We start from the raw sequence: 23,258 nt of genomic DNA, 5'->3' as shown, positions 1-23,258 counted from the left end.
TGCCTCTCTATTAAGGTACATATGAACATTTAGAGAAGATATCAAACCCAATCGAGTTTAGCTTAATGGAATAAGGCATCGAATGTAATCGTCCAAATCCACCACTAGCAGATATTGTTTGTCCGCTTGGGCCCGTTACGTTTTGTCGTTAGCCTCACGGTTCAAGTTTATTTTAATGGAGTAAGGTACCGATTGTAATCGTTCAAGTTCATTGCTTGCTAATATTGTCTGTCCGCTTTGGTCCATTACGTACTCCCATTAGCCTCACGGGTATAAAACGCATCTTTCAGAATTACGTAGCGAAACCGATACTTATCTAGATACCGTTCTCTCTGGCCTTCCTCTCAAAGTTTTTGGGTTTCCTTAAACCTACATAAAGAATGTTTCGTTCCCTTCTTTAACTGATGTGAGATCTCATACCGATAATTATCTTAAACATTGATAATTCATTGGATTCAAAAAGAAAAAAAATTGTACCGTTGTAGAAGATTTAATTTGTTGTTATGTTAACCGATCTAAACTCAGCTCATATCATTTATTGTTCAAAGCTAAGCATACTTAACTTTGTAGTTCTTATGATAGAGTCACTAAAAACGGAAAAATACACGGTATTTGTATAAGTAATAACCTTCAATTCTTCTTAACCATCATATTCTCACGACCACACTCATTCAGATATGATCTCAATTCATTCATGTAACTCTTATTTACTCGAGCGTCACATGTCCACCAGTTTCCACTATGATTTATCCCCAAACCACATTCTACTAGGAGAGGTCCAGCTCTGATACTATATGTAATGTCCCATGCACGAATCGTCAAATCTAAATTCCAAATTCTGATCTGAATCTTAAACATGAAACGTTACCAACCCAACTGCTTTTACCATTTAGAAATCGTTTGCAAATTCGTTCCATTTCTATCCTTCTCTTCCATATTGTTTGCTTTCTCATAAGATCAAACATCAAATTAAAATAAAATTAAAAAAAGAAAAAACAAGAAAGAGAGAATAGAAAGAAAAAGAGGTAAGGTAAAAAACCAAGAGAGGAACCAACATCAAATTATTTACCCTTTTCTCTTTTTTTCATCTTTTCCTCACTTTCTCACCTAGTACCCTACACCCCCACGTCCAATAAAGAATCAACCTTTCTCTCTCTCCTCTCTCTTTCTCTCTCCTCCCCTCTCCTTCTCTCTCCTCCATTGCTCTCCTCAAGTGTCATTTTCTCAAATATACTTCACACAAGAAACAACCATTCATCACTTCATATCTATTCTCATTTCTTCTTTCTCTCTCTTCTTTCTCTCTCTTCTTTCTCTCTCTAAACTTCCATCAAAATCCCAAAGAAAAGAGGAAAAAGAAGAAGAACCCACAAATCTCCTCTCAATTCCCTTCAAAACCCATATTCACACTTCTCCAACAAATCTCTAAATCTCGAGAAAAATACGAATCAAGAACGACGACGAAGACGAAGAAGGAGAAGAAGCAAGAACAAAACTTTATGCGTATGGAGCTATTCCCAGCACAGCCAGATTTATCCCTCCAAATTAGCCCTCCAAATACCAATAAACCCTCTTCTTCTTGGATAACAACACCTTCTCAAGAAGAAGTTGATTTGAGGTTTTGGAATAATCTAAGTTTGGAGTCCACTAAATCCACTCCCAAACACCCCCCTCCACCTCCGCCTCCTAATCATCATCTTCATCGTCATCGTCATCATCATCATACCTCCGCTCCCCTTTTCGAAACCCTAAACAAAACCCGACACCGACCCGCCATTTTCCACCACGATACGACATCGCTTCTCAACCCGCCACCACCGCCTCCCCCGCTCCCGTTTCCAGGATTCTTGCAACCCATTAGAGGAATTCCGGTGTACCATCAAACAATTAACCCCTCCGGCATCGGTGTCGATGGTGGCCGAGGCGTTACTCCCTCTACCGTCGACCACCGCCAGATTATGATGCGGTCGAGGTTCTTGTCTAGGTTTCCAGCCAAACGAAGCATGAGAGCCCCACGGATGAGATGGACATCAACTCTTCATGCTCGCTTCGTTCATGCCGTCGAACTTCTCGGCGGCCACGAAAGTACGACGACCCTCTAATTTCTTCCCCTTTTGTTCAAATTCGAAGTTGATGGGTTACGATAAATTTAATCATTTATTCATATTCTCGACACAATCAGGAGCCACACCGAAGTCGGTTCTCGAGCTTATGGATGTCAAAGATCTAACCTTAGCCCATGTCAAATCTCATTTACAGGTACATAACTCATAAATCTTTCAAAAAAAAATAAAAATTGCTCAAAAACACAATTTAGGGTTAAGTTTTGGTAAGAAAATAAGAATCCCAATGGTTTTGCATTGTTGTTACATCCTTAATTAATACAGACAGAAATCAAGGTTGTTTTTTTAAGAACATGTTTGGTTTTTTGTTTTTTTTTTTTTTTTTTTCAAATTCCAATGTTTTTTTTTTCTTTAAAAATGCTCTGCAAAATGGCTCAAATTCTTAGCTTTTATTTTTCTTCTAGATCTGATGGTTCTGCTTCTGCTTAGCTAACAAACAGCTTTTTGCTTGGGAGAATGAGCCATACCAACTATGAGTAAAATAAAATATAAATTAAATTAAATTAAATTAAAATTTTTAATTTTTTTTTTTTATTAATTCATCTGAACACATGCACACAAGACAAGGTAGCTCAGAGAAGACTGTTCTCTTCGATGAATAAATGAGAGCAGCTGTTCAAATTTAATGTAAATTAAATGTTTTTTAAATCATTAAAATCTTCAAACATTTGAGATAATTGTCTGTGTTTTGTGAACAAAACATAGATTTGTTCTTGATTTCTCTGTCTTTCTTTTTTTTTATTTTTTTGGAATTTTTGTTTAAATTATCCAATAAAAACTCATAATTTGATTTAAAATATATATATATTTATCTATTGCAGATGTACAGAACAGTGAAGACTACAGACAGAGCTGCAGCTTCTTCAGGTGTGTTTTTTTTTTTTTTTTTAATTATATTTTTTTTTTCTTTTTAAATCGTTTTTTAAAGCGTTTTTATTGAATATTTTTATAGGCCAATCAGATTTATATGAAAATGCTTCATCTGGGGACACAAGCAATATTGAAGATATAATATTTGATATTCAAAAGCCAGCCATGGGAAGGCAAAATGAGAGCTTAGTTCATCAAACAACAAGGCAAAACCCTCTTCAAGACAAGGATTATCATGCCCTTTGGAGCAATTCTTCAAGGTGATAATTCAATTCTTGTGCCTTTTTTTTTCGTTTTCCTGACACGATTATGAGAAGATTCGAACCTAGGAAATACGAAAGACGTTAAATCGTAATTTATGAGATCCTACATCGGTTTGGGAGGAGAACGAAGGATTCTTTATAAGGGTATGAAAACCTCTCATTAGCATACGCGTTTTAAAAACCTTGAAAGAAAGCTCGAAAGGGACAGCCCAAAGAGAACAATATCTGCTAGCTAGCGGTAAACTTGGCTTGTTACGTAATTTATCTGATATCTTAAGTTTAATGGGTTACTGCAAACTTACTTACGGTAATCCATTAAACTTATGAAGTAAGAAAGACGTTAAATCATAATCTGTGAGATCCCACACCGACTGGGGAGAAGAACGAAGCATTCTTTATAAGAGTGTGAAAATCTCTCACTTAGCATACACGTTTTAGAAACCTTGAGGGGAATCCGAAGGGGACAGCTCAAAGAGAACAATATCTGCTGAGGGTGAACTTGAGCGGTTACATAATCTTTCTGATATCTTAAGCTTAATGTGTTACGGTAAACTTAGGTATGTCAAAATGATTTTAAATGGGTTGGGGAGAAGAACGCAACATTCTTTATAAGGGTGTGGAAACCTCTCCCTAACAGATGCGTTTTCAAAACCTTGAGGGAAAGCCTAAAGAAGACATTATCTGTGAGTGGTGAGCTAGATAATCTATCTGAAATCTTAAGCTTAATAGGTTACGGTAAACTTAGTTAGGTCAAAATTACTTTCAATGGGTTCGAACAAGAACGGATCGACCAGCTCAAGAACTTAAATCGACCGATAATGATGAGGCAATTATGAGCATAGTCTCTTAAAATGGATGAAAATGATGTAAAAAGAAAGCACACGAACTCCCTAATCCCAAGAGAGAGAGGGAGAAATCTCCATGTTTTGGATTTTGTGGGGCTCAAATATGGAGACTTTATTCAAATGGGACCTGCAATAAGAAACTTAGTGTCAAAGCTAAGCCCTTTTGATGGACCCATTAGTGGAAATTTTGGTGCCTAAAAACAAAGCTTTTTTTTCTTTGTTCTTTTGAATATGGAGTTTGCAAATTCCTCGTAGTTTGTGGGTTTAGTAATGGGTTATCACATGGGGTTGGTGTTGCTTTTTTATCAATCAAAAGCACCAAATGCAAAGTGAAAAAAGATTTGTAGCTTTCTTTTTCCTTCACTTTTCTTGCTTTGCATGCTCTAATTTGAAAAATATGCTCCCTTTGTTTCTTTGTTTATGTTAATAGGGAAGCTTGGTTGCATGGTTTGCCAAACGATTCTTCTCGGGACCTTTCTTCGTCCCTCGAGGTACTCTATTTTATCTCCCCTCTCTTTCGATATGATATATTGTAGGAGATAAAGTTTGATCTTGCGTTATTGAAAAATCTTAAGTAAAACTCTGATCTTATTTGATAATATCTTGACCTGAGTTATTACGTTATTCAAGTATCTAAAGTAGAACCCTGATCTTATTCGATATTATTCTTAGTTCGAGTTATTACATTATTGAAGAATCTGACGTAGAACCCTGATCTTATTTGATATTATTCTTAGTCGGAAGAATCTGGAGTAGAACCCTGATCTTATTTGATATTATTCTTAGCTCAAGTTATTACATTGTTGAAGAATTTGCAGTAGAACCCTGATCCCTGATCTTATTTGATATTATTCTTAGCCCAAGTTATTACGTTATTGAAGAATTTGAAGTAGAAACCTGATCTTATTCAATGTTATTCTTAGCCCGAGTTATTACGTTATTGAAGAATTTGGAGTAGAACCCTGATCTTATTCGATATTATTCTTAGTTCGACTCATTACGTTATTGAAGAATTTGATGTAGAACCTTGATCTTATTTGATATATTCTTAGCCCGAGTTATTACATTGTTGAAGAATCTGCAGTAGAACCTTGATCCCTGATCTTATTTGATATTATTCTTAGCCCGAGTTATTACGTTATTGAAGAATTTGGAGTAGAACCCTAATCTTATTCAATGTTATTCTTAGCCCGAGTTATTATGTTATTGAAGAATCTGAAGGAGAACCCTGATCTTATTCGATATCATTCTTAGTTCGAGTCATTACGTTATTGAAGAACCTGACGTAGAACCTTGATCTTATTTGATATTATTCTTTGCCCGAGTTATTACATTGTTGAAGAATTTGCAGTAGAATCCTGATCCCTGATCTTATTTGATATTATTCTTAGCCCGAGTTATTACGTTATTGAAGAATTTGAAGTAGAACCCTAATCTTATTCAATGTTATTCTTAGCCCGAGTTATTATGTTATTGAAGAATCTGAAGGAGAACCCTGATCTTATTCGATATCATTCTTAGTTCGAGTCATTACGTTATTGAAGAACCTGACGTAGAACCTTGATCTTATTTGATATTATTCTTTGCCCGAGTTATTACATTGTTGAAGAATTTGCAGTAGAATCCTGATCCCTGATCTTATTTGATATTATTCTTAGCCCGAGTTATTACGTTATTGAAGAATCTGGAGTAGAACCTTGATCTTATTCGATATTATTCTTAGCCCGAGTTATTACATTATTAAAGAATCTGAAGTAGAACTCTAATCTTATTCGATATTATTCTTAGCTCGAGTTACTTGTTAGATTTTTGTTGTTTGAAGTGAAGTTACAAAGCCTGTTTGGATTGACTTACTATGTATTTGAAGCGTAATCAAATTTTCCTAATTGATTCACAGAATGATACGGATCCGAAGTGCTCAAACAACGAGAGACTATCGGAAAGAAGCTCATCGTCAGATGATTGTGGAGGGACGAACTCTCATAAGCCAAATTTAGAATTCACATTAGGAAGGCCAATTTGATGAACAGAAACAAAGAGATTGGTTAGTTTTCTACTCATTTTGAGATATGATTATATCTTAGAACAGAAATTGAAGTGTAAGAAAAGAAAGCTAAAGAAAAGCAGCTCCTAATTTCTATCAACCTTTGAGCTCCCAAATCAAAATATATAAATCTAATGCATTTTTGTTTGTTTTTGCACTCATATGATCTAATCGGGTTGAGTCGGGATGATTTTTTAAGCCCACCGATAGCAGATATTGTCCGTTTTGGCCCGTTACGTATCGCCGTCAGTCTCATAATTTTAAAACACATTTGTTAGGGAGAGGTTTTCACACCCTAAGAAGAAATGTTTCGTTCTCCTGACTAATCGATGTGGGGTTTCACTCAAACAGTTTAAAAAGTTATTTGAAACGGGCTCGTGCTCGGGCTCGGAGGGACAAAATTGTAAATTTGGTAGGCCACATGGATTAGATAAAAGGAAAAAGGAGAGGGTAGAGAGAATATAAACAAAAAGATTGAAAAAGAAAGTGAATTAGAAGAAAAGATAGCAAAATGACAAAAGTTGGGGTAGCAAAAGGAGAATTTGGAGTTGCTTTTAATACCCATTTTGCAGATTTTTATACCCATTAATCTAATTTTTCAAAACAAAGCTTTCAAATTAAATCCCAATTAGAATCAATTACTTTTTTTTTTTTTTTTTTTTTTTTTTTTTTTTTTTTTTTTTTTTTTTTTTTTTTTTTTTTTTTTTNTGTTCTTTATTAGCTTTAGCACTTTGGAAATGGTGCTTCCCACCCATGCATGAATTTCTTGTTTTTTTTTTTCAAAAAAAAAAATTATAAAAAATTGAGCATGATTGATGTTCTTATGAGTTTAAGATGTTTTTTTTTTTTTAATAAAAAAAAACATGTTTTTCTTCCTTTGTTTGAACATTTATGGAACAGACACCAGAAGATATTATCTTTTGTGGGCTTCTTTTTTTGAGTTATTTTTTAAATGATCTGTTCCGGAGAGCGGAGAGGTTTCCACATAGTGATCTACTAAGGAGAGGTTTCCACACAGTTGTAAAGAATGTTTCGTTCTCCTCTCCAAGTAAAAAGTTGTTTTATTTTTAAAATGATTATAACTCTAATCTTAAATTTTTAAAAAGATTTGTTTCATTAAAAACAATACTAAAATTTGAATTATCGTCAGCTAGCTCATCTTACCGACATTTTTCTTTATTAAACATATATATATATATATGGCACGAGGGCGGTTAAGGAAGGCAATAAGGGCCGACCAAGGAGGACAACGAAAGGCATTTCTGGTCTCCTAAGCCAGGTGGTACTCGTGTGGAGGTGTGTCATGACGAAACAAGGAAATGATAGGTCGCAAAAACGAGAAATGAAAGCGTAACGGAGCCCTACGCCTAGCATATTGTTGAACTTGAGTTAGAAATCTAGCTTTTGAAGATAGTTGATCGCTCCGTTATTCTCTTGCATCCCCTACGTACCTAACGGCTCCGGCATTTTCTTGCATCCCTACAACTTGGTTAGGTTACCCCGAGCGCTTTTCAGCATGTTTTGTCCACACTTACCTGTATCATAGAAAAATTCTCAAGAGATCACCCATCATAGAATTGTTTCAAAGAAAGCCAGATTAACTATGTAGTTTTTATGATTGAACCACCGAAAAGAAAGGTGCACCTTATTGGTACACGTATTAATTTTTAATTCTTTTAAGTTTAAGGTGCACGGTCTCGGTTCATTCATATATCTTTTCTTCCCCAAGAAATCTAACCATCACGAACTCTCTCCTTAGAATCTCCACTCCAAGACCTGATGAACACAATTATTTGTGAGAAACACCCGTACTCTTTATTAAGACCAAATGAGAAGAGATTACAAGACACTATCTAGAAACTACTACACTCTATTGTGTTCGAGATTTCTTGGGATGAAAACCTTGATTGGGTGGAGGGGTATTTACACGAGAAACTAAATAATTTATTCCTAAAATAACTAAATCATGTTCCCGAAATATATAGACAATGCGCTCGTACAATTATTGAGTTTAATTCTATCAAGTCAGTAATTATATTTTAACAATCCCCATTGAAATAAATGGAGAACTTCGCCGGGATGAAAAATGAAATAGGTGGCGAGGATGGAGACAGAAAAGGCACCGCCCAGTGAACATGTCTAGGTAAGAGCGTTTTTGCTACTCCATTAGTGACGAGTTCCGAGAGGAGAATGAAGCATATGAACTAATAGTATGAAGAATTAAAACATAGATTTAATGGTCTAATCTCTTCTTAATCATATGATGACTAATTCTCCTCTAATCTTACCCGCCTGTGATGTCAACGTCAAAGTAAATGATAAAAGGCCATGTTTCTTTGTACCATATTTTGATGGGAAATTTGTCAGCAAGCTGTACACAAAAGTCAAACAGAGGATAATTCAATAAAACTACTTCACGCGCTATGGATTTGTATGGTTTCACCGACGCTGTAAGAAACAATTACCCAACCAATACATGAGAGCGTTGTTCACACGCGCTTAGCTTAGAGACTAACAAATTATGAGCTCTCTCTATTTTTTATTTTGCTCATCAATTATTGAAATTTTAAGAATATTATTAAACTATAAAATAAAATAAAAATATTCTAATGTTACATAGAGACGGTTGATATTTTGTTTTTAAAATTGTGAGATCTTACCTCGATTGCAGAGCCGAATGAAACATTTCTGATAAACCTGTAGAAACTTCTCTCCGACATACGTGTTTTAAATCTGTGAGGTTAGCGGTGATACGTAATAGGCAAATCAAACAATATCTACTGGCGATGGTTTAGATTGTTACAAAAATACTTGTGCTTGCGTTGGGTAGGTGTTGGCGGGCATGATGTGCGTGCAACGGTGAGAGGGGCATTGGTGTGGCGCAGGGCTTAGCGCATGCACTCAAGGTCATGTAGGGCGCACGTGCACGACAACAAGCAGGGCACCTAGGCAAGATTGGCAAGTAGGACCAGCGTTGGTGCATGCGCGAGGGCCAACATTGGCGTCCATGAGCTTGCCTTGGCCATAGGTCTTAGTATGCACACGAGCGCTCAGGCCATGCTCCCACCCATGCATCATTCTCATTAGCACCCAAACCCACACTAACCCAACACGTGACCTAAAACAAAAATTGAGATCTAAAATGTGTGGACGCCTTTTCTTCTCCAAGAACACCTTTGGAAGGTATAAAAACGGCAAGGGTAATATTGTAATTTTTGAAAAAATACACGGTTTTAAACAAATTAATTTTGATTTTTTTTTTCTTTTTACACATTTAATACCCTAAATAAACTAGGGTACTTGTTGTTTTATTTGTCTTGCCACTGATCTCAGATGCTGAGCATCTGAATTGTCCTTATTGGTCCAAAAAAAAAAAAGAACAAAAATGCTTATTTTCAACACAAAGAAGGGTTTAAATAACTCATGGTACATGGTCATTCAATTACAATCAAGATGTCTCTTCATCCCTCGAACGATGCCCAGTATATGTCATAATTGTACTCTTGCAGTAGCGGGATAGCAATTGTGTAGCATTTGTTCTAACCCAGAGAACAAGTTAGTCGTGAAGAATTCGAATTTCGTGGACAACATCAGCGTATGCTCGAGGCTTGAGTCATGTTTGAGAGAAATGTTTTGAAAAACGTGAACGAAGAAATACGTTGAAAACAATTTGAAAGAAAACAATGTTATAAACTAAAAGCGCCTAGGCAATAACGACTTTAATAGCATATAACTCAGGTAGGAAGAGGCGATGACTAGTCATATTCGTTTATAGTATATTTTAGACATTTTAGTTTTGATAGGTGTAGACATAATTTTGGTGACCGATTATATTCTCGTATGAATAAATAATAACAATATTTTTCATTTTAAGCATAACAAAAAAACAGATATTTAAATTTAATCCGTATACTTTAATAAATGTCAAATTAGTTCATATATTTTAAATAAATTTTAAATTTAATTTTTTAAATTATTTGTTATCAAAATTGATTAAATAATAATAATAATTTTAAGCAAAAGACTACTTTTAAATATTTTAAAATTTTATAAAGGAAATATTAACCAAGATTCTTTTATTACAGAAAAGTCAAAAAAAAAATAATAATAATAAATATTATAATTCAGAAGAATAAAATTCAAATAGAGATCCCTTAACCAAATTTTTAAAAGTTTCAATAATAACTTTGAACTAAAAAAAATTAAAAATATCCTTATCATTAATTTCTAGATTAAAATTGTTAATACTTTGTCTAAAAAATGTTCGTTAAAAAATATAACTTTATAAAATATTTAAAAAATACCCTTAAATTTTTAAAAATTTAACTAGAACGCTTGAACTTTATAAAAAAAAACTTTAAAAAATATATTATAAAAAAAACTTTAAAAAATATATTTTAAAAAAGTTTAAAACTGACGCGTTTAAAAAATACTGATGAATTTTTAAAAGTAATATTTAAATGTTCAGAAATAATATATTTTTTTCTTTAAATTTTTATAAATATATTTTAAACAGACTATCAATAAATGCATTTATGAAGTTAAAAGTGTTAATAAATAAAATGATACTTTTATTAATACAAATATATATATATATATATATATATATAAATTAAAAATAAAAATATATTAAAGAAAGAAAGGAATAGGGGAGAGGAGAGAGAAGAGAGAAAGTAGGGCAATATAATTTGAAAATGATTAGGTTTATGATTTAGTTTGGGCCCACATTCAGAGGAGATTGGGACCCCTATCCCTACACTTGTAGGGCCCTGTCCTCTTGCTTTTGATTGTTTGACATTTTTTTTTTCTTTTTTTCCCAAGAAATAAATTAAATATTTTTTATATTTTCAACACTATTTACACCCACGCACAGCCTTGAATTGAATTTATCGAGATCCATGTTTGCTTTTCTATTATTTTTACTGTTTTACATGCAGTCACTTTTTTTTCTTTTTCTTTTTTTCTCTTTTTTGTTTTCAATTATTTTTTATTGTTAAAAGTTGAAGGGTATGTAGGTTGGTTGGCATCGAGTTTTGGACTTGTTTGACATTCGTGTCCGGAAGAAAATACGAAACTATTTTTACTTTTTTTTAGTAAAAGATCATAAGTGATTCGTCAATAAAATCAACTCACCAGGAAACATAAATACTTACTTAATCAACCCAAATCTAATAAAATAAAAAATAAAAAAAAACTAACAAATACCGAAGCCTTTTCAATTCTAGAAACTAAATAAACCCGATATCCCAAAACCCCAAATGAAAAATATAATGGTTAGATCTTATTTTAGGCTTGAATTTTCAGTTTCGTTTCATTTTGGATCCCGAATTTTTAAAATGTCTATTGTTTTAGTTTCAAAATTAAAAAAATAACTATGTTTGTCCTCAAGTTTATTTTATTTTAAAAAAATTAATATATATTTTTCATTATATTTATTAAAATATTAATGAAAATTTGATACTAGAATTAAAGAAAATAAATTTAAGATAAAACTTTGTATATTAAAATAAACGCTTAACTAAATTAGCGTTTAAAAATAAAATATTGCAGTCCAAAATAAAAACAAATTTGAAAGTCCACACAATAAAATGAAATTTAAAATTAAAATGTGATATACAATATAATAAATTAAAAGAAAATTCAATATATACCATAAAAATTTATAAGTAATAAAATATTATCTCAAAACAAAATCTCTTCTATTGTTAATAATTAACATTAATAATATTAATCAAATGAAAAAAGGGGTTTGGTTTGGGATAATAATTCTTGGAAAGTTAACAGTAAAAAGTAAATAAAATAAAGTGTGAATGGTGACGTGTGAAAGAAGGAAAAACAGTAAAAAAAAGGAATGGGGCCCACTGTCAGAGACGTTGAAAATTCAAAATAAAATAAAATATTAAAAAAAGGAGGCGCAAAAATCGAAGACGGAAAAGAAAATGATTTTGCCATCTATTGCTTTATGATTACCTTGCTTGCTTGCTGACCGTACGGGCAGTCCGGGCAGGAAGAGCCAAGAAAACGTTTGGTTTGACAGTGACTTCACCACCTGTTCTTTACCCTATAGTCCTCTCCTTGTCTGCCTCCCATTCAACCCCCTCTCCTCCATCCTTTTTTTTTTTCTTTTGATAAAAAAAAACAAATATTCCATATCTTTAGGACTACATTGCAATTTCCTATTTCCCCGATATTCTTGCATCTCTTCGTCCAAAGACATTATATTATTAACAAGACAAGAGAAGATATCTATTTGAACGTTACGCTGATACCTTTTCCTTTCATGTAGTATATATGATATGGGAATTTGAGCCTTTATCTTCAAAACAGAAGAGCTGAATTATGCTCATGTCGACAACGACACTATAATACTTAATGACCTTTTTTATGTGAGAATATAATGTCATAGTTGTAGAGATAGAAATCACTTCTTGTGAACTCGTTGAAGATCATTCTGGTCATGTCCATAGCCTATTAGAGGAAGTAGGTGCTCTATTGAAATTTGATAATGATCGAGTGACTTTGCATCATTGGCCTGGATCTATACCAAACTTAATACGGAAAAGGTACAACTATCTAATTTTTCTACTTTTAGATACTCAATTCAAACCTATTGGTAATACTACACGGCATCAACACATTTGTATCCATTTTTCATCATATTGTGCAGGATCAGATATACCAAGACGAACTCATCTTATTTTCTAATTGATTCTATGATGATGGTCAAAATGGTTCGATTTCATAGGCCGAAAAGGTATAATAAAACACAGCAAGAAAAGTGAGAGTAGAAAAGGGGGGGGAAATGGTGGGAAAGAGATGCTAAAAAAGAGAGGTGCAGATGGCGAAGTTTGAGGAAGGATGAATGAAAGTGGGACAAGAAAAGAAGTGTATTTTAGAAAACCTTGATTGTCTGCCCAAATATCNAGGGGCCAAAAAAGAAAAAGAAAAGAAAAAAAGATGTCAGATGTCAGAAACCTTCCTATGTAGAGGTGACAGAGACTCAGAGTTTTAAATTTACCTTTATCCTAAGCCTGTAATTGAATCATTCATTCATAATTACTTACTTTTTCATGGGCATTGGCTGATGGGCCTCCTGATGTGACTTTTCCTTCCACGTGTTACCTGTTTACACCCACACACATTTTGACAGAGAAAGAATTCTGTCAATTCAAAACTCAATTATTTGCTACCTTTTTCCCCTTTTAATCAACAGTAATGGAGAAATTTAAGCTGAGCCAGATTATATCTCATGAATCAATAGGAATTTAATAGATGCAGAATAGAAAGGGTAAGTTTAACGACGGGATAGACATTTACAGATACCGTATCGGATAGCGGGTGTATATATATCAACCTCCGACACGCGGGCTAGGACGCAGTACTGGCACACCCGTAATGCCTGGTACTGTCCTTGAAAACCCCATTTCAAAGAAAGCCGCTCGAGATACTCGTCTCGACACGCTTGTCCTCACTATGACATATGCATGTGCCACAGAGTGACTCGCTTAGGCCATAGAGGCCAAGATGAGGCATGGTATCAACTCTCCACCACCCTTGGGCCCTCTGACCTAACCGAGCTACCCGATACAAATATGGCTATAATATCTAAAATGGAAAGCACTAGTTATGGCAAGAACATAATGGGTACAATTAATCGGACAATAAACAGAACCTTCTCAGCTCTCATTCAATTTTGCCTTAATTGTACGGTTTTATGGCATATAATACTAATGAATCATTTAAAACTATGTTGAAAGTTGGTTGAAGAAAGCACTTAAACAAGTAGTGTTTTATCTGGAAAAAAAAAACAATGCTTCACTCAAAAGATACTGAGATCTCTCAGATGTAATTGCAAAACTCACTTTTAATGGAAAAGGGGAACTACTTTTAGTTCTTTTAGGTAACCAAACACAGGAAAGGGGAGTGGTAATTCTAAAAGAAGGAAGATGAAAGCTACCCTTTTGTCTCTTTCCTTTAGGCTTGTGGAGAAGGGTTCCCTAACTCTCAAATAATTCAGAACAAACTAAGCCTTTGAGTGGTGGCTGTTTTAGGGCAATGCCAAAGTTTGCTGGGTTCATTTGTGGCTCATAGCTAGTAATCCAGAAATGCATAATCTTTTCAAGTAAAGTGCCTTGATCCATATGTTGTTACCATCTAGACAAAATTTGGTTGGTTTAGAGTAGGTAGGCTCCTCTTCAATTCTTATCACTAAATTCTCAACTTTAGCACAACTTGTGATAAAAATGAAACAAAAAGGCTGCCTCTCCTATTTTGTCTTTCAATTCCCCCCTCCATACTCCATAGCACTAGGAATATGACATGAAATTCTTCAATTTTCAAGGCTCTAACCAACTAGTTTGTTTGACATTGATAGTGAAAGGTCATAAATGAAACTGTCATGTTTCATGTAGGGGTATATATGGAAAAAGAAAACTGAGAATTTCATACCTACAATAAACTTCCAACTACGCCCAAATGGATCCAAAAATTTGTATTCAATCTGCACTTGCAGAATAGAAGTATGCAAGAAGAATACGAATACTTGAAGCATCTTACCATGCCCGAATTGTTCCAAGAATATACGTTCATTCTGTTTCTACAAAATAGAAATATGCAACAAGAAATCAACTTTTGAGTAAAATATTCAGATAAAAACGAGGGGTAAAAGAGGTGAGATAATAAAGGAAAGTAAATTGAAAAGTTATTTCAGGTCGGCTTTTTCCAATTGACCTTTAAAGTTCAAATAATGCCTTTTCTTTATCAAACCCACTGAGCAGAACTAGAAGGGGTCTGATAACTCAAGGACGTTGACCTACCAGAGCCAAATATATACATAACATGTTGTGAATAGTAATGGTTTCGTACTAGAGGAAAAAGAAAAATAAACCACTTGCAAGTTTTACCTGCAAAAAGTTCGCACAGTTTCCAATTCACTCGCAACAACGACAAATGGATTAAAAGGGTAAAAGAGTGGAGAATTCTCAAGCACACCAGACTATATACTTGAACCAGTGAGTCAATCAGCCAAACAGTTAGATAAAAGACATTGACACCAATCAAAATCATCCTTAAAAATGAACCGAGATCTAAACCTACTTGTGCGAATTTCTTTAAGAAGTCCTAGTCTCAATTTTCAGATCCTATGTGAAAGTTGAACAAGATTTTACCATTTACATGGACTACTGAAGAATGGAAGAAAGCTAAGAAATATATGTTAATATAGTATAGCAAATTGTGGATAGATAAGAAAGAAGTCAGAAAATTGTAGTGCAAAAGGTAATATAAGAATGGACGCAATTGTCTGAGTGTATTAAATAAGCAATTAACTGAGAAGTGTACATAAGAAATAGTGACCATCTCACAAAGCTTATGTCGTGATGTCACAAATCGGATCGACAAATTCTAAGGCAAAATAACAGTAAGACGCCATGTACATTAGTAACCCCCATGACGAAAAGCACCTAAATACAGACTCTTACCAACAGCCTCAACATTCTTTCTCCTCCTTAGGAACTTTGAAAGCACATGGAGACTTCGGAGGTAGCTGAAACAAGAAAAGACTACTTAACAAGTCGCATGTAACAGAAACAGCTACCATCGTCCATGCTAAGATCCATATAGAAATGTTACTTGGTCAGGAAAGGAGAGTACAGTACACTTTAATTCAAGGTTAAAAGCGAAAAACATGTTTATATTTAACAACCAACATGTAGTGGCCCGATTGATAACAGTAGTAATATTTTATTCTGTTTGCAAAGATCATGCTTGGTATATTTCCAATCCTTTTAATCAAACAAATAGCCTTTCACCCGGAAAAGAAAATTGTAAATTATAATGTTGACAGCTGCACATGATCCATATCCAAATGCCAGTCTTTCGCATAGCAACAAAACGGCTCTACATCATACAAGAACTGAACAATAGTGATCACATAAAACACACCTTGCACTGGAGACTCGTTAGCATAGATCTCAGTAACGGATCCCCAACAATGGACCTCAAACGTCTTATGAATTCATCCCTACTGATCTTCTTTTCCTAATATATTAAGGAATATCAAGATTATCCACTAAACAAGTCAAATAACAGGAAAGCACTTATAGACACATTCACTTACTCTAAATAAGCAATAATGACCCTTCACCAATTTCATGTCGTTAAGAGAGACTTCTTTTGAAATGGCATTAAACAACATTGAAAAAGGCATCCAGGGAGACTTCGGAGTCTTCAGGGAGCTAGATCCATGGTCATGCTTTTCTGTGCACCTCTTTTCAGGAACTGGCGAAGACACACAATCCTCCACCTAAAAGTAAATGGATTCCCTTAATATTAAGATGAAATGAAAAAGAAATCTAGCTTTAATAACTTGAGCGTCCCAAACTTTCTTTTCTGTTAATGTTGTGGTATAAGACGATTTCTTTGAACTCTTTCGCAAAACTCTCTTCTTTATAGTGGAAAAAAACACTTCATATTGATCCAGAAGAAAATTATCATGTTTGCAAAAACAGCATAAACCTCTATTAGGCAATTTGCAGAAAAAGGGGTGAGCATCAAAATAACAATGACGCTTTGCAAATAAAATTTTTCTTCCCAATTCCCATCCTTCCCCTTAAGAGTTATTTGATTCATCCCCGTCCATACTCCCTAAAGCTTTTGTTTCATAAACTAAAAGAACTTTTGCATTTCTTCTAAAACCTGATTGCATAAAGGCTCCAAGTTTATGAACTGTCCCATCGAAAACCCAACAGCATCCAAAGGTCAGAAAAAGAGTATGCGCTCACAGAATTAACCATAAGGGCATCCATAAAACAAGATTGTTTCCTTGGTCTTCCTAAAAAGAAACCCAGTAATCTGGTTTGCCCAGGATGCTATGTAATGTGCCAATTGAATAGTTACAGAGAAATGTACGATAATCAAAGGAAAAAGTAATTTGGCAAGGGAAGCCTGCACCTAGGAGTTAGAACGTTGCGGTTAATGAATCTTCAAAGGCAGATCACCCAACTATTGAAGTAGGTAAGTAGGAAAGAAAGCTGATTCCAGAAAGTCATCAACCCAAGAATTGTGAATGCAAACAATGATAAAGGTGGTCAGGTCAGGGAGGAAATGAAAACAAATTAGCTCAACTATACATGGGAACAAAGGCTTTGGCGGGCCGAGATAGAAGGCAACCTTAGGAAATCTATGCTGGCCCAAAATTAAGCTCAGCTCATATTGAATAAATAACAGCTTTCATAATCATAACTCATAGGTTCACAAGTCCACCTAACAAGAGTGGCAAGAGATGGCTTACTGATTCAATCGAAGAGCAATTTAACTGCAACTGGTCCTGGAGCCCTTCAGAATCAATTCCAAGAAAACGGATTAGAATGCCAACTTAGACCTCCACAAGTCCCCCCCACACACACACAAAAGGCAGGGAGAGAGTGAGGGAAAATAAATAAATATTTAAATAATAAAAAACATCACATCATTCATGAATCCTGACCAGTTCCAACTATTCTACAAGATACATGCGCCATGCAAGATTCGAAAAAACGTTATGATCCCATAAACAATAAATGAGCAATAGCAACCAAAAGAGAACTTACCACATTCAGGAGGGCTAGATGATATCTTGAAACTGACAACATACTCCGGGAAAATGTGGCTTTTCATATTCATATTCCAAACAAAATATTGACTTGGATTATGAAGGTCATCTACTCCACTGTCAAAGTTTACAGAACTGGGATGATATGGTACACATCCAGGAGTGACAACTTCCACATTTCCCAATATGACATGACAGAATGCTATGTATCTAACCCCCTTTTCATCATCGTTGCAGTAGCTTGCACTAAACCAGTGCAGAAGTTAATCTCCAGGAATAATAAAGAACAAAAGAGTTATCCATACAGCTAAAGCTAAAAATAACATAGTGCAGTTGTTTATATACTGTTTCAGTATTGCCATGACCGTAATGTGATTCTTTGCCAGGATCATATGGTGCAAAAAGAGAATGGAAGAGGAGGTGATTTTCTTTAGCATAAGGCGTGGGTTTTTAAACACCAGAAAATCACAACCAGCATTAGTATTTGTTGCAAGGGTTGAGAGGTCCATAAAGCTCATAAAAACATGAAAACATATATTATAATATGGAAACTATTAGCCTATTATCTCATCATACAATAAACCGCCATTAATTTCCATATACTATTTGACTGAAGGAAGATGAAATATATACCTAAGATTTGCGCAGCTTGAAAGGTGAACACCAGATGTGGCTGTAAGCTTCGGCTCAAAATGACCTACCCCATGTAGCATGCTACCAGCTAGCCAACCATACTGAACATTGGCATTCCCACGACTCTTCTTGGTTATCTCTATTTGTTTCTTAAACAGATCCAGTCTATCCTGCATTAAATGACTAGACCAGCGTTTGACCTCAAGTATTTCAATGTTCTTAATAGATTCCATGCTCATTAAGAACATATTTTTTACATCATCCAAACCCACAGTTGAATGAATTATTTCATTTTGAGGCGTCACATAACAATCAATCTCTTTTATTCCTCCAACAGCCTCCTGCATTTGAGCAACTGGTTTCTGACTATTAGTTTCACTGTCTTCCCAATCCTCAGCAATATCAAGAGTTTTTCCTTTGATATTAGATATCTTAGCATCTCTATTTGACTCTTCAATATAGCCTTCTGATTGAGAACTATTTGCTTCAGTTATTCCAATTTCAAGGTGCAAATTGATCTCTCTCATTCCTGTATGGTCTGGTAATGCCACAGTAGAAGCATCTTCCAGCTCATACTGGTGGAACGGATGCATCACACTGTCACCCGAATAAAATTCTGGAAAGAAACATTGACCATTGTCATCAATCCAGGCAATGTGCTGCTGAATAGCTGTTTTCAGTTCCACTTGGATCATATACAAAGCATCTAGCAGCAAATGGCGGCCATTCAATTCCACTTCAATTGCCGCATTTTTAATCTGAAACTGTTCCCTAATCAACTTCACAGTTATCTGAGGGTAATCTACCCAATCCCCATCTTCGTGATATAAAAACCTCTTGGGAAGTCCACTTCTGCTAAAATTTTTATAGTTTCTAAGAAAAGATCTCCTTGAGTTTGGCCCACGACTGACTTCACAGTCATCAAGTCTCTTGCACTTGGCATGTCTATTCCTAGACGAGGTCAACTTGGACAAAAATGCTTCGTAGCCAGCTCCAACATGTGTCGTGCCTTGATTTGCCCTTTTCCTCTTCAAACCCACAGTAATCTTTTGGCCATTATGCTGAACCCTAGTTAACTCTGTTTCCATATTCATCTACAATAAACAATCCTTATCTACAAACTAAATCCTAGAATATTTACAAATCTACTCTCCAATATTAAGGGATTAGATAAGCCATGCAGCAATTGAGAAAATTCATAAACCCTGCAAAACAGATTTAGTTGTTAAACTTCCAATTTATTAACTTACAGATTCTTGTTATTAGTCAGAAAAATTACAATTATGCTCCAATGATGAGCATCAATATCTTGTAGAAAATTACTTGGCACATTCAAGAGCTTATAGGTAATAAATAATTTGTGGGAGAATAAGAAATGACTAGCAAAAGAAAATATAAAATCAGATTACAGAACTAATGTACATATTTTAATGCGACACATATAGTCTACAGATGATATCATTGATATAATTCCTAATGTTTCTCAAGTTAATTTTCTGTATTAGAGGAGTGCATAGTAAAATAAAATTAACGCAGAAATAAAATTAATTTTCTTAATTCATTCTAGGACTTTGGTGCTCTCTATATACTTCTTTTTTGTAAATATTTTGCTTTTTTATTATCACCACTGGGAGAATCTTTTGTAACCCAATTGGTTTGGTTAAGGCGATGTCTCTTCAACCTGTTTTCTTTCGCAGTATTCCTTCCTCATAAAAGTCAAAGTCTGGTAGTTTCCTATTATTAGAAACGAAAACCAAAAAAAAGTAACAAACTAATCTAGTTTACTATGTGACACCAAGGTGTTTGAATGTAACTTGAAGAAGGCAGAATTAAATAAAATGATCATACAACTAACAATAAGGAATCTGTCAAACTAAATGACCACATAAAGAACGAACTGCAAAGGAAGAATCAAATTTTAAGGAACAAGACGACGAAGAAGAACAACAACAACCATCATCAATTAGTTCTACTTTAAGTAGCATAATGGATTCAAGTTTTTGATCTAAACAAAATGATAATAATTATATAAAAATCAAAACTTAAAATAAAGGTTAACGGACAACCCAGGACTACAGTTAATTTTCATGGCTTCCCATTGGGACTGTACTTATAAGCTTTATACGTTTTTAGCCTTAGAATGCTATCATCAACAAACCTTGTTTCGTATCATTTATCAAACAAAAGAAAAAGCGGGACAATAGCTTAAAACATAATTTTTCAAAACATTTCTAAACTACAATGGTCTGATCTGAAGTTAATAAAACAAGTTCCGAGCAGAAAATACCGTTGTCTGAAGTCAGCGGTCATCCTGTACAAGCCGCTCATTTTCCCCATTTTCTACAGCTACCAAATCAATTAAATTATTCCCCAAGCAGCTAGCATACCATTGAAATCCTTCTACAGAAAAGAAACCGGAAGCAATTAGAAGGGGGAAAATCATAAATCGGTTAAAAAAAAAACCTAAAATATTCCAACGAACAGAAACTTCTAATTCAGAAATCAAATTATCAAAGCACAAACGATCTTAAAGAAAACATAATACTTTTTTTCCAAACAGCAACCACATCATCAATCGGTTCCAAAACATCAAGATATCGAATACAGTACCCGATTTACACAAACACAATCCCGTAAACAGAAATTAACATATAAAATCGACAGAAGTACCTCAAAATCACAACCTAAACTATAAAAAAACATCCGGAAAAGATACGACCAAATAAAAAACGAGAAATCGGAAATTAAGAATGAAATCAAAAGCGAATTACATGAAATCTGAGAAGGAAACACACAGATCAACGATGAAGAAGACGAAAAAAGGGAATCTAGGTCTTCGGACGCCGATTCAGGGGTAGCAGCAACGAAAAGTGGAGCGTTGAGAAGATGGAGATGGAGATGAAACGACGGCGTTTGATTCTGTCTCGAGAAATGGAGGACTCGGCTGAGTCCGCTTTTCATTGCGACTTGAAAGCGACGTTTGCTTGGGGACGAAGTTTAAGAGAAACGGTGTCGTTTTGTGAGTACAGAGGAGGCCCACAAAATGGTTGCGTTTTTTTTTTTTTTTTTTTTTTTTTTTNTCTTTTCTTTATTTGTTTACTTAGCTCTTATCTAGAGACGGAGCCTTTATTTAAATATTCATGATTTTAACGTTTTATTTTTATTATTTTTTTAATAATTTAACAACCACTCGTCCAACAATTCAAACTTTTAACGACGATATAATCTTAATTAATTAGATTATTTTAAGCCGTTTAAAAAATAAAAAATTAATAGTTTTGCTCTTTCTCGGGAAAGATCGCCACCTGACAAAAAAATATCGGATATACGATAATCCTCGTTAGTGATCTTGATCATTTAACGAGCAGTTTATTTGGGAAGTAACATCGATATATTAATAGCAGGATAATTATATTACTCTTCGTACTAGAAAAAGTATAAAATTCACCCATCATCGGTAGAAACTGGAAATTTTCTGATTGTATTTTTGTACTCAAATATTCGTATGAAAAAACTATTTGTGACGGAATCGTGGCTCGATATAGATCCAAAAGTTTATGTATCTTCGGTAATAACTACCATATACATCTTCGAAATCATTACACATTTTTTCTATAGATTTAACTCAATAGCAGCTTTTTTGAATAATCTCTTCGATCTCCGAGATGAAAGTCGTAATAGCACGTGTGAGATCTCATATCGGTTGGAGAGGGAAACAAAACATTTTTTATAAGGGTGTGAAAACCTCTCCCTAGTAGACGCATTTTAAAATTGTGAGGCTAGCGGTGATACATAACGGGCAGAAACGGACAATATATGCTAGGGGTGAGCTTGGACTGTTACAAATGGTATCAAAGCTAGGCATCGAGCAAATAGCCAGTGAGGACACTGAGCCCAGAAAGGGGTGAATTGTGAGATCCCACATCAATTGGAGAGAGGAACTTGTGTTAGCGAGGATGCTGGCTTGTGAAGGGGGTGGATTGTGAGATCCCACATAAATTGAAGAGGGGAACGAAACATTCTTTATAAGAGTGTGGAAACCTCTCCCTAGTCGACGTATTTTAAAATCGTGAGGTTGATGGTGATACGTAACAGGCTGAAGCGGACAATATCTGCTAGTAGTGGGCTTAGGCTGTTACAAATGGTATCAGAGCTAGGGACCGAGCGGAGAGCCAGTGAAGACGTTGAGCCCCTAAGGGGGGTGAATCGTGAGATCCCACATCAATTGAAGAGGGGAACGAGTGCTAACGAGGACGCTGGATCTCGAAGGAGGTGGATTGTGAGATTCCACATCAGTTAAAGAGGGGAACGAAACATTTTTTTTATAAGAACGTAGAAACTTCTCCCTACTAACAACAATAAGTAACGGACCAAAATAGTGAATAGTAGGTTGGGACGAAAATGAAAGTCATAATGGGAAAGTTGATAGCCCAAGGATGTTGACAAATTGGGTGGAGAGAAGACCAAGACGGATGGTGCTTCTTCGTCAAGTTTCGGCTAATTGCCTCGTGGACGCCACCACTACATGCCGACAGGCGACAGTCAACAAAGCTTGCCGTATAATGTTTGTCCCTTTCATCGCCCATTTGAATCTCAATTTGAGCAACTATGCCCATTTGCATTCCATGAGGATAATCTTTTTTACAAGCAAAACTTTAATGATACAATTATTGACCTAATTTGGGTAATTTTCACAAGATCGAGCGATTCAAGAATCGAGGTTTGAAGAGGTGAGGAACGAGTGCGAGCGAAGATGCTGGAATTTGAAAGGGTGAATTGTGAGATCCCATATCGATTAGAGAGGGGAACAAAACGTGTTTTTATAAGGTGTAGAAACCTCTTTTTAGCATACGTGTTTTAAAACCTCGAGGGAAGCTCGGAAGAAAAAGC

The 23,258-nt window shown here is 34.9% G+C and overlaps 2 protein-coding genes across 3 annotated transcripts; one reads left to right on the top strand and one right to left on the bottom strand.

Moving 5' to 3' along the window:
- Nucleotides 1-1,163: 1,163 nt before the first annotated feature.
- LOC111811344 (probable transcription factor KAN2) lies at nt 1,164-6,296 on the top strand. The gene is made up of 6 exons (XM_023698147.1): nt 1,164-2,085; nt 2,183-2,259; nt 2,945-2,990; nt 3,076-3,253; nt 4,532-4,592; nt 5,999-6,296. Exons 1-6 carry the CDS (start codon nt 1,500-1,502, stop codon nt 6,122-6,124), a joined length of 1,074 nt encoding a protein of 357 aa, XP_023553915.1. The 5' UTR covers nt 1,164-1,499; the 3' UTR covers nt 6,125-6,296.
- Nucleotides 6,297-15,425: 9,129 nt separating this feature from the next.
- LOC111811343 (inactive poly [ADP-ribose] polymerase RCD1-like) lies at nt 15,426-21,327 on the bottom strand. Of its 2 annotated transcripts, none has more exons than XM_023698145.1 (8): nt 21,140-21,327; nt 20,656-20,768; nt 18,369-19,573; nt 17,734-17,981; nt 17,436-17,479; nt 16,263-16,448; nt 16,088-16,183; nt 15,426-15,689 (listed from the first exon to the last, which is right to left on the bottom strand). In XM_023698145.1, the coding sequence occupies exons 3-8, from the start codon at nt 19,460-19,462 to the stop codon at nt 15,633-15,635; spliced, it is 1,725 nt and encodes a 574-aa protein (XP_023553913.1). In that variant the 5' UTR covers nt 19,463-19,573; nt 20,656-20,768; nt 21,140-21,327; the 3' UTR covers nt 15,426-15,632. The 2 variants fall into 2 exon arrangements, with proteins under 2 accessions (XP_023553913.1, XP_023553914.1); XM_023698146.1 differs by having other exon boundaries at nt 21,164-21,327.
- Between the last annotated feature and the right edge of the window lie 1,931 nt (nt 21,328-23,258).

This window comes from Cucurbita pepo, chromosome LG15 (assembly GCF_002806865.2).
Source record: "Cucurbita pepo subsp. pepo cultivar mu-cu-16 chromosome LG15, ASM280686v2, whole genome shotgun sequence".
NCBI lineage: Eukaryota > Viridiplantae > Streptophyta > Magnoliopsida > Cucurbitales > Cucurbitaceae > Cucurbita > Cucurbita pepo.
Note: the sequence above shows the minus strand (reverse complement) of the source record. Positions and strands in the feature narration are given on the sequence as shown.

What these genes read in the sequence shown, in the direction of transcription:
- LOC111811344 (XM_023698147.1), top strand. Translation starts at nt 1,500, where the DNA reads ATGCGTATGGAGCTATTCCCAGCACAGCCAGATTTATCCCTCCAAATT. An exon ending in CAGAGCTGCAGCTTCTTCAG is followed by an intron (nt 2,991 to 3,075) that starts GTGTGTTTTTTT and finishes ATATTTTTATAG; the next exon opens with GCCAATCAGATTTATATGAA. An exon ending in ACCTTTCTTCGTCCCTCGAG is followed by an intron (nt 4,593 to 5,998) that starts GTACTCTATTTT and finishes ATTGATTCACAG; the next exon opens with AATGATACGGATCCGAAGTG.
- LOC111811343 (XM_023698145.1), bottom strand. Translation starts at nt 19,462, where the DNA reads ATGAATATGGAAACAGAGTTAACTAGGGTTCAGCATAATGGCCAAAAG. An exon ending in TCAAGCTGCGCAAATCTTAG is followed by an intron (nt 17,982 to 18,368) that starts GTATATATTTCA and finishes GCACTGGTTTAG; the next exon opens with TGCAAGCTACTGCAACGATG. An exon ending in GTCATTATTGCTTATTTAGA is followed by an intron (nt 16,184 to 16,262) that starts GTAAGTGAATGT and finishes TTAATATATTAG; the next exon opens with GAAAAGAAGATCAGTAGGGA.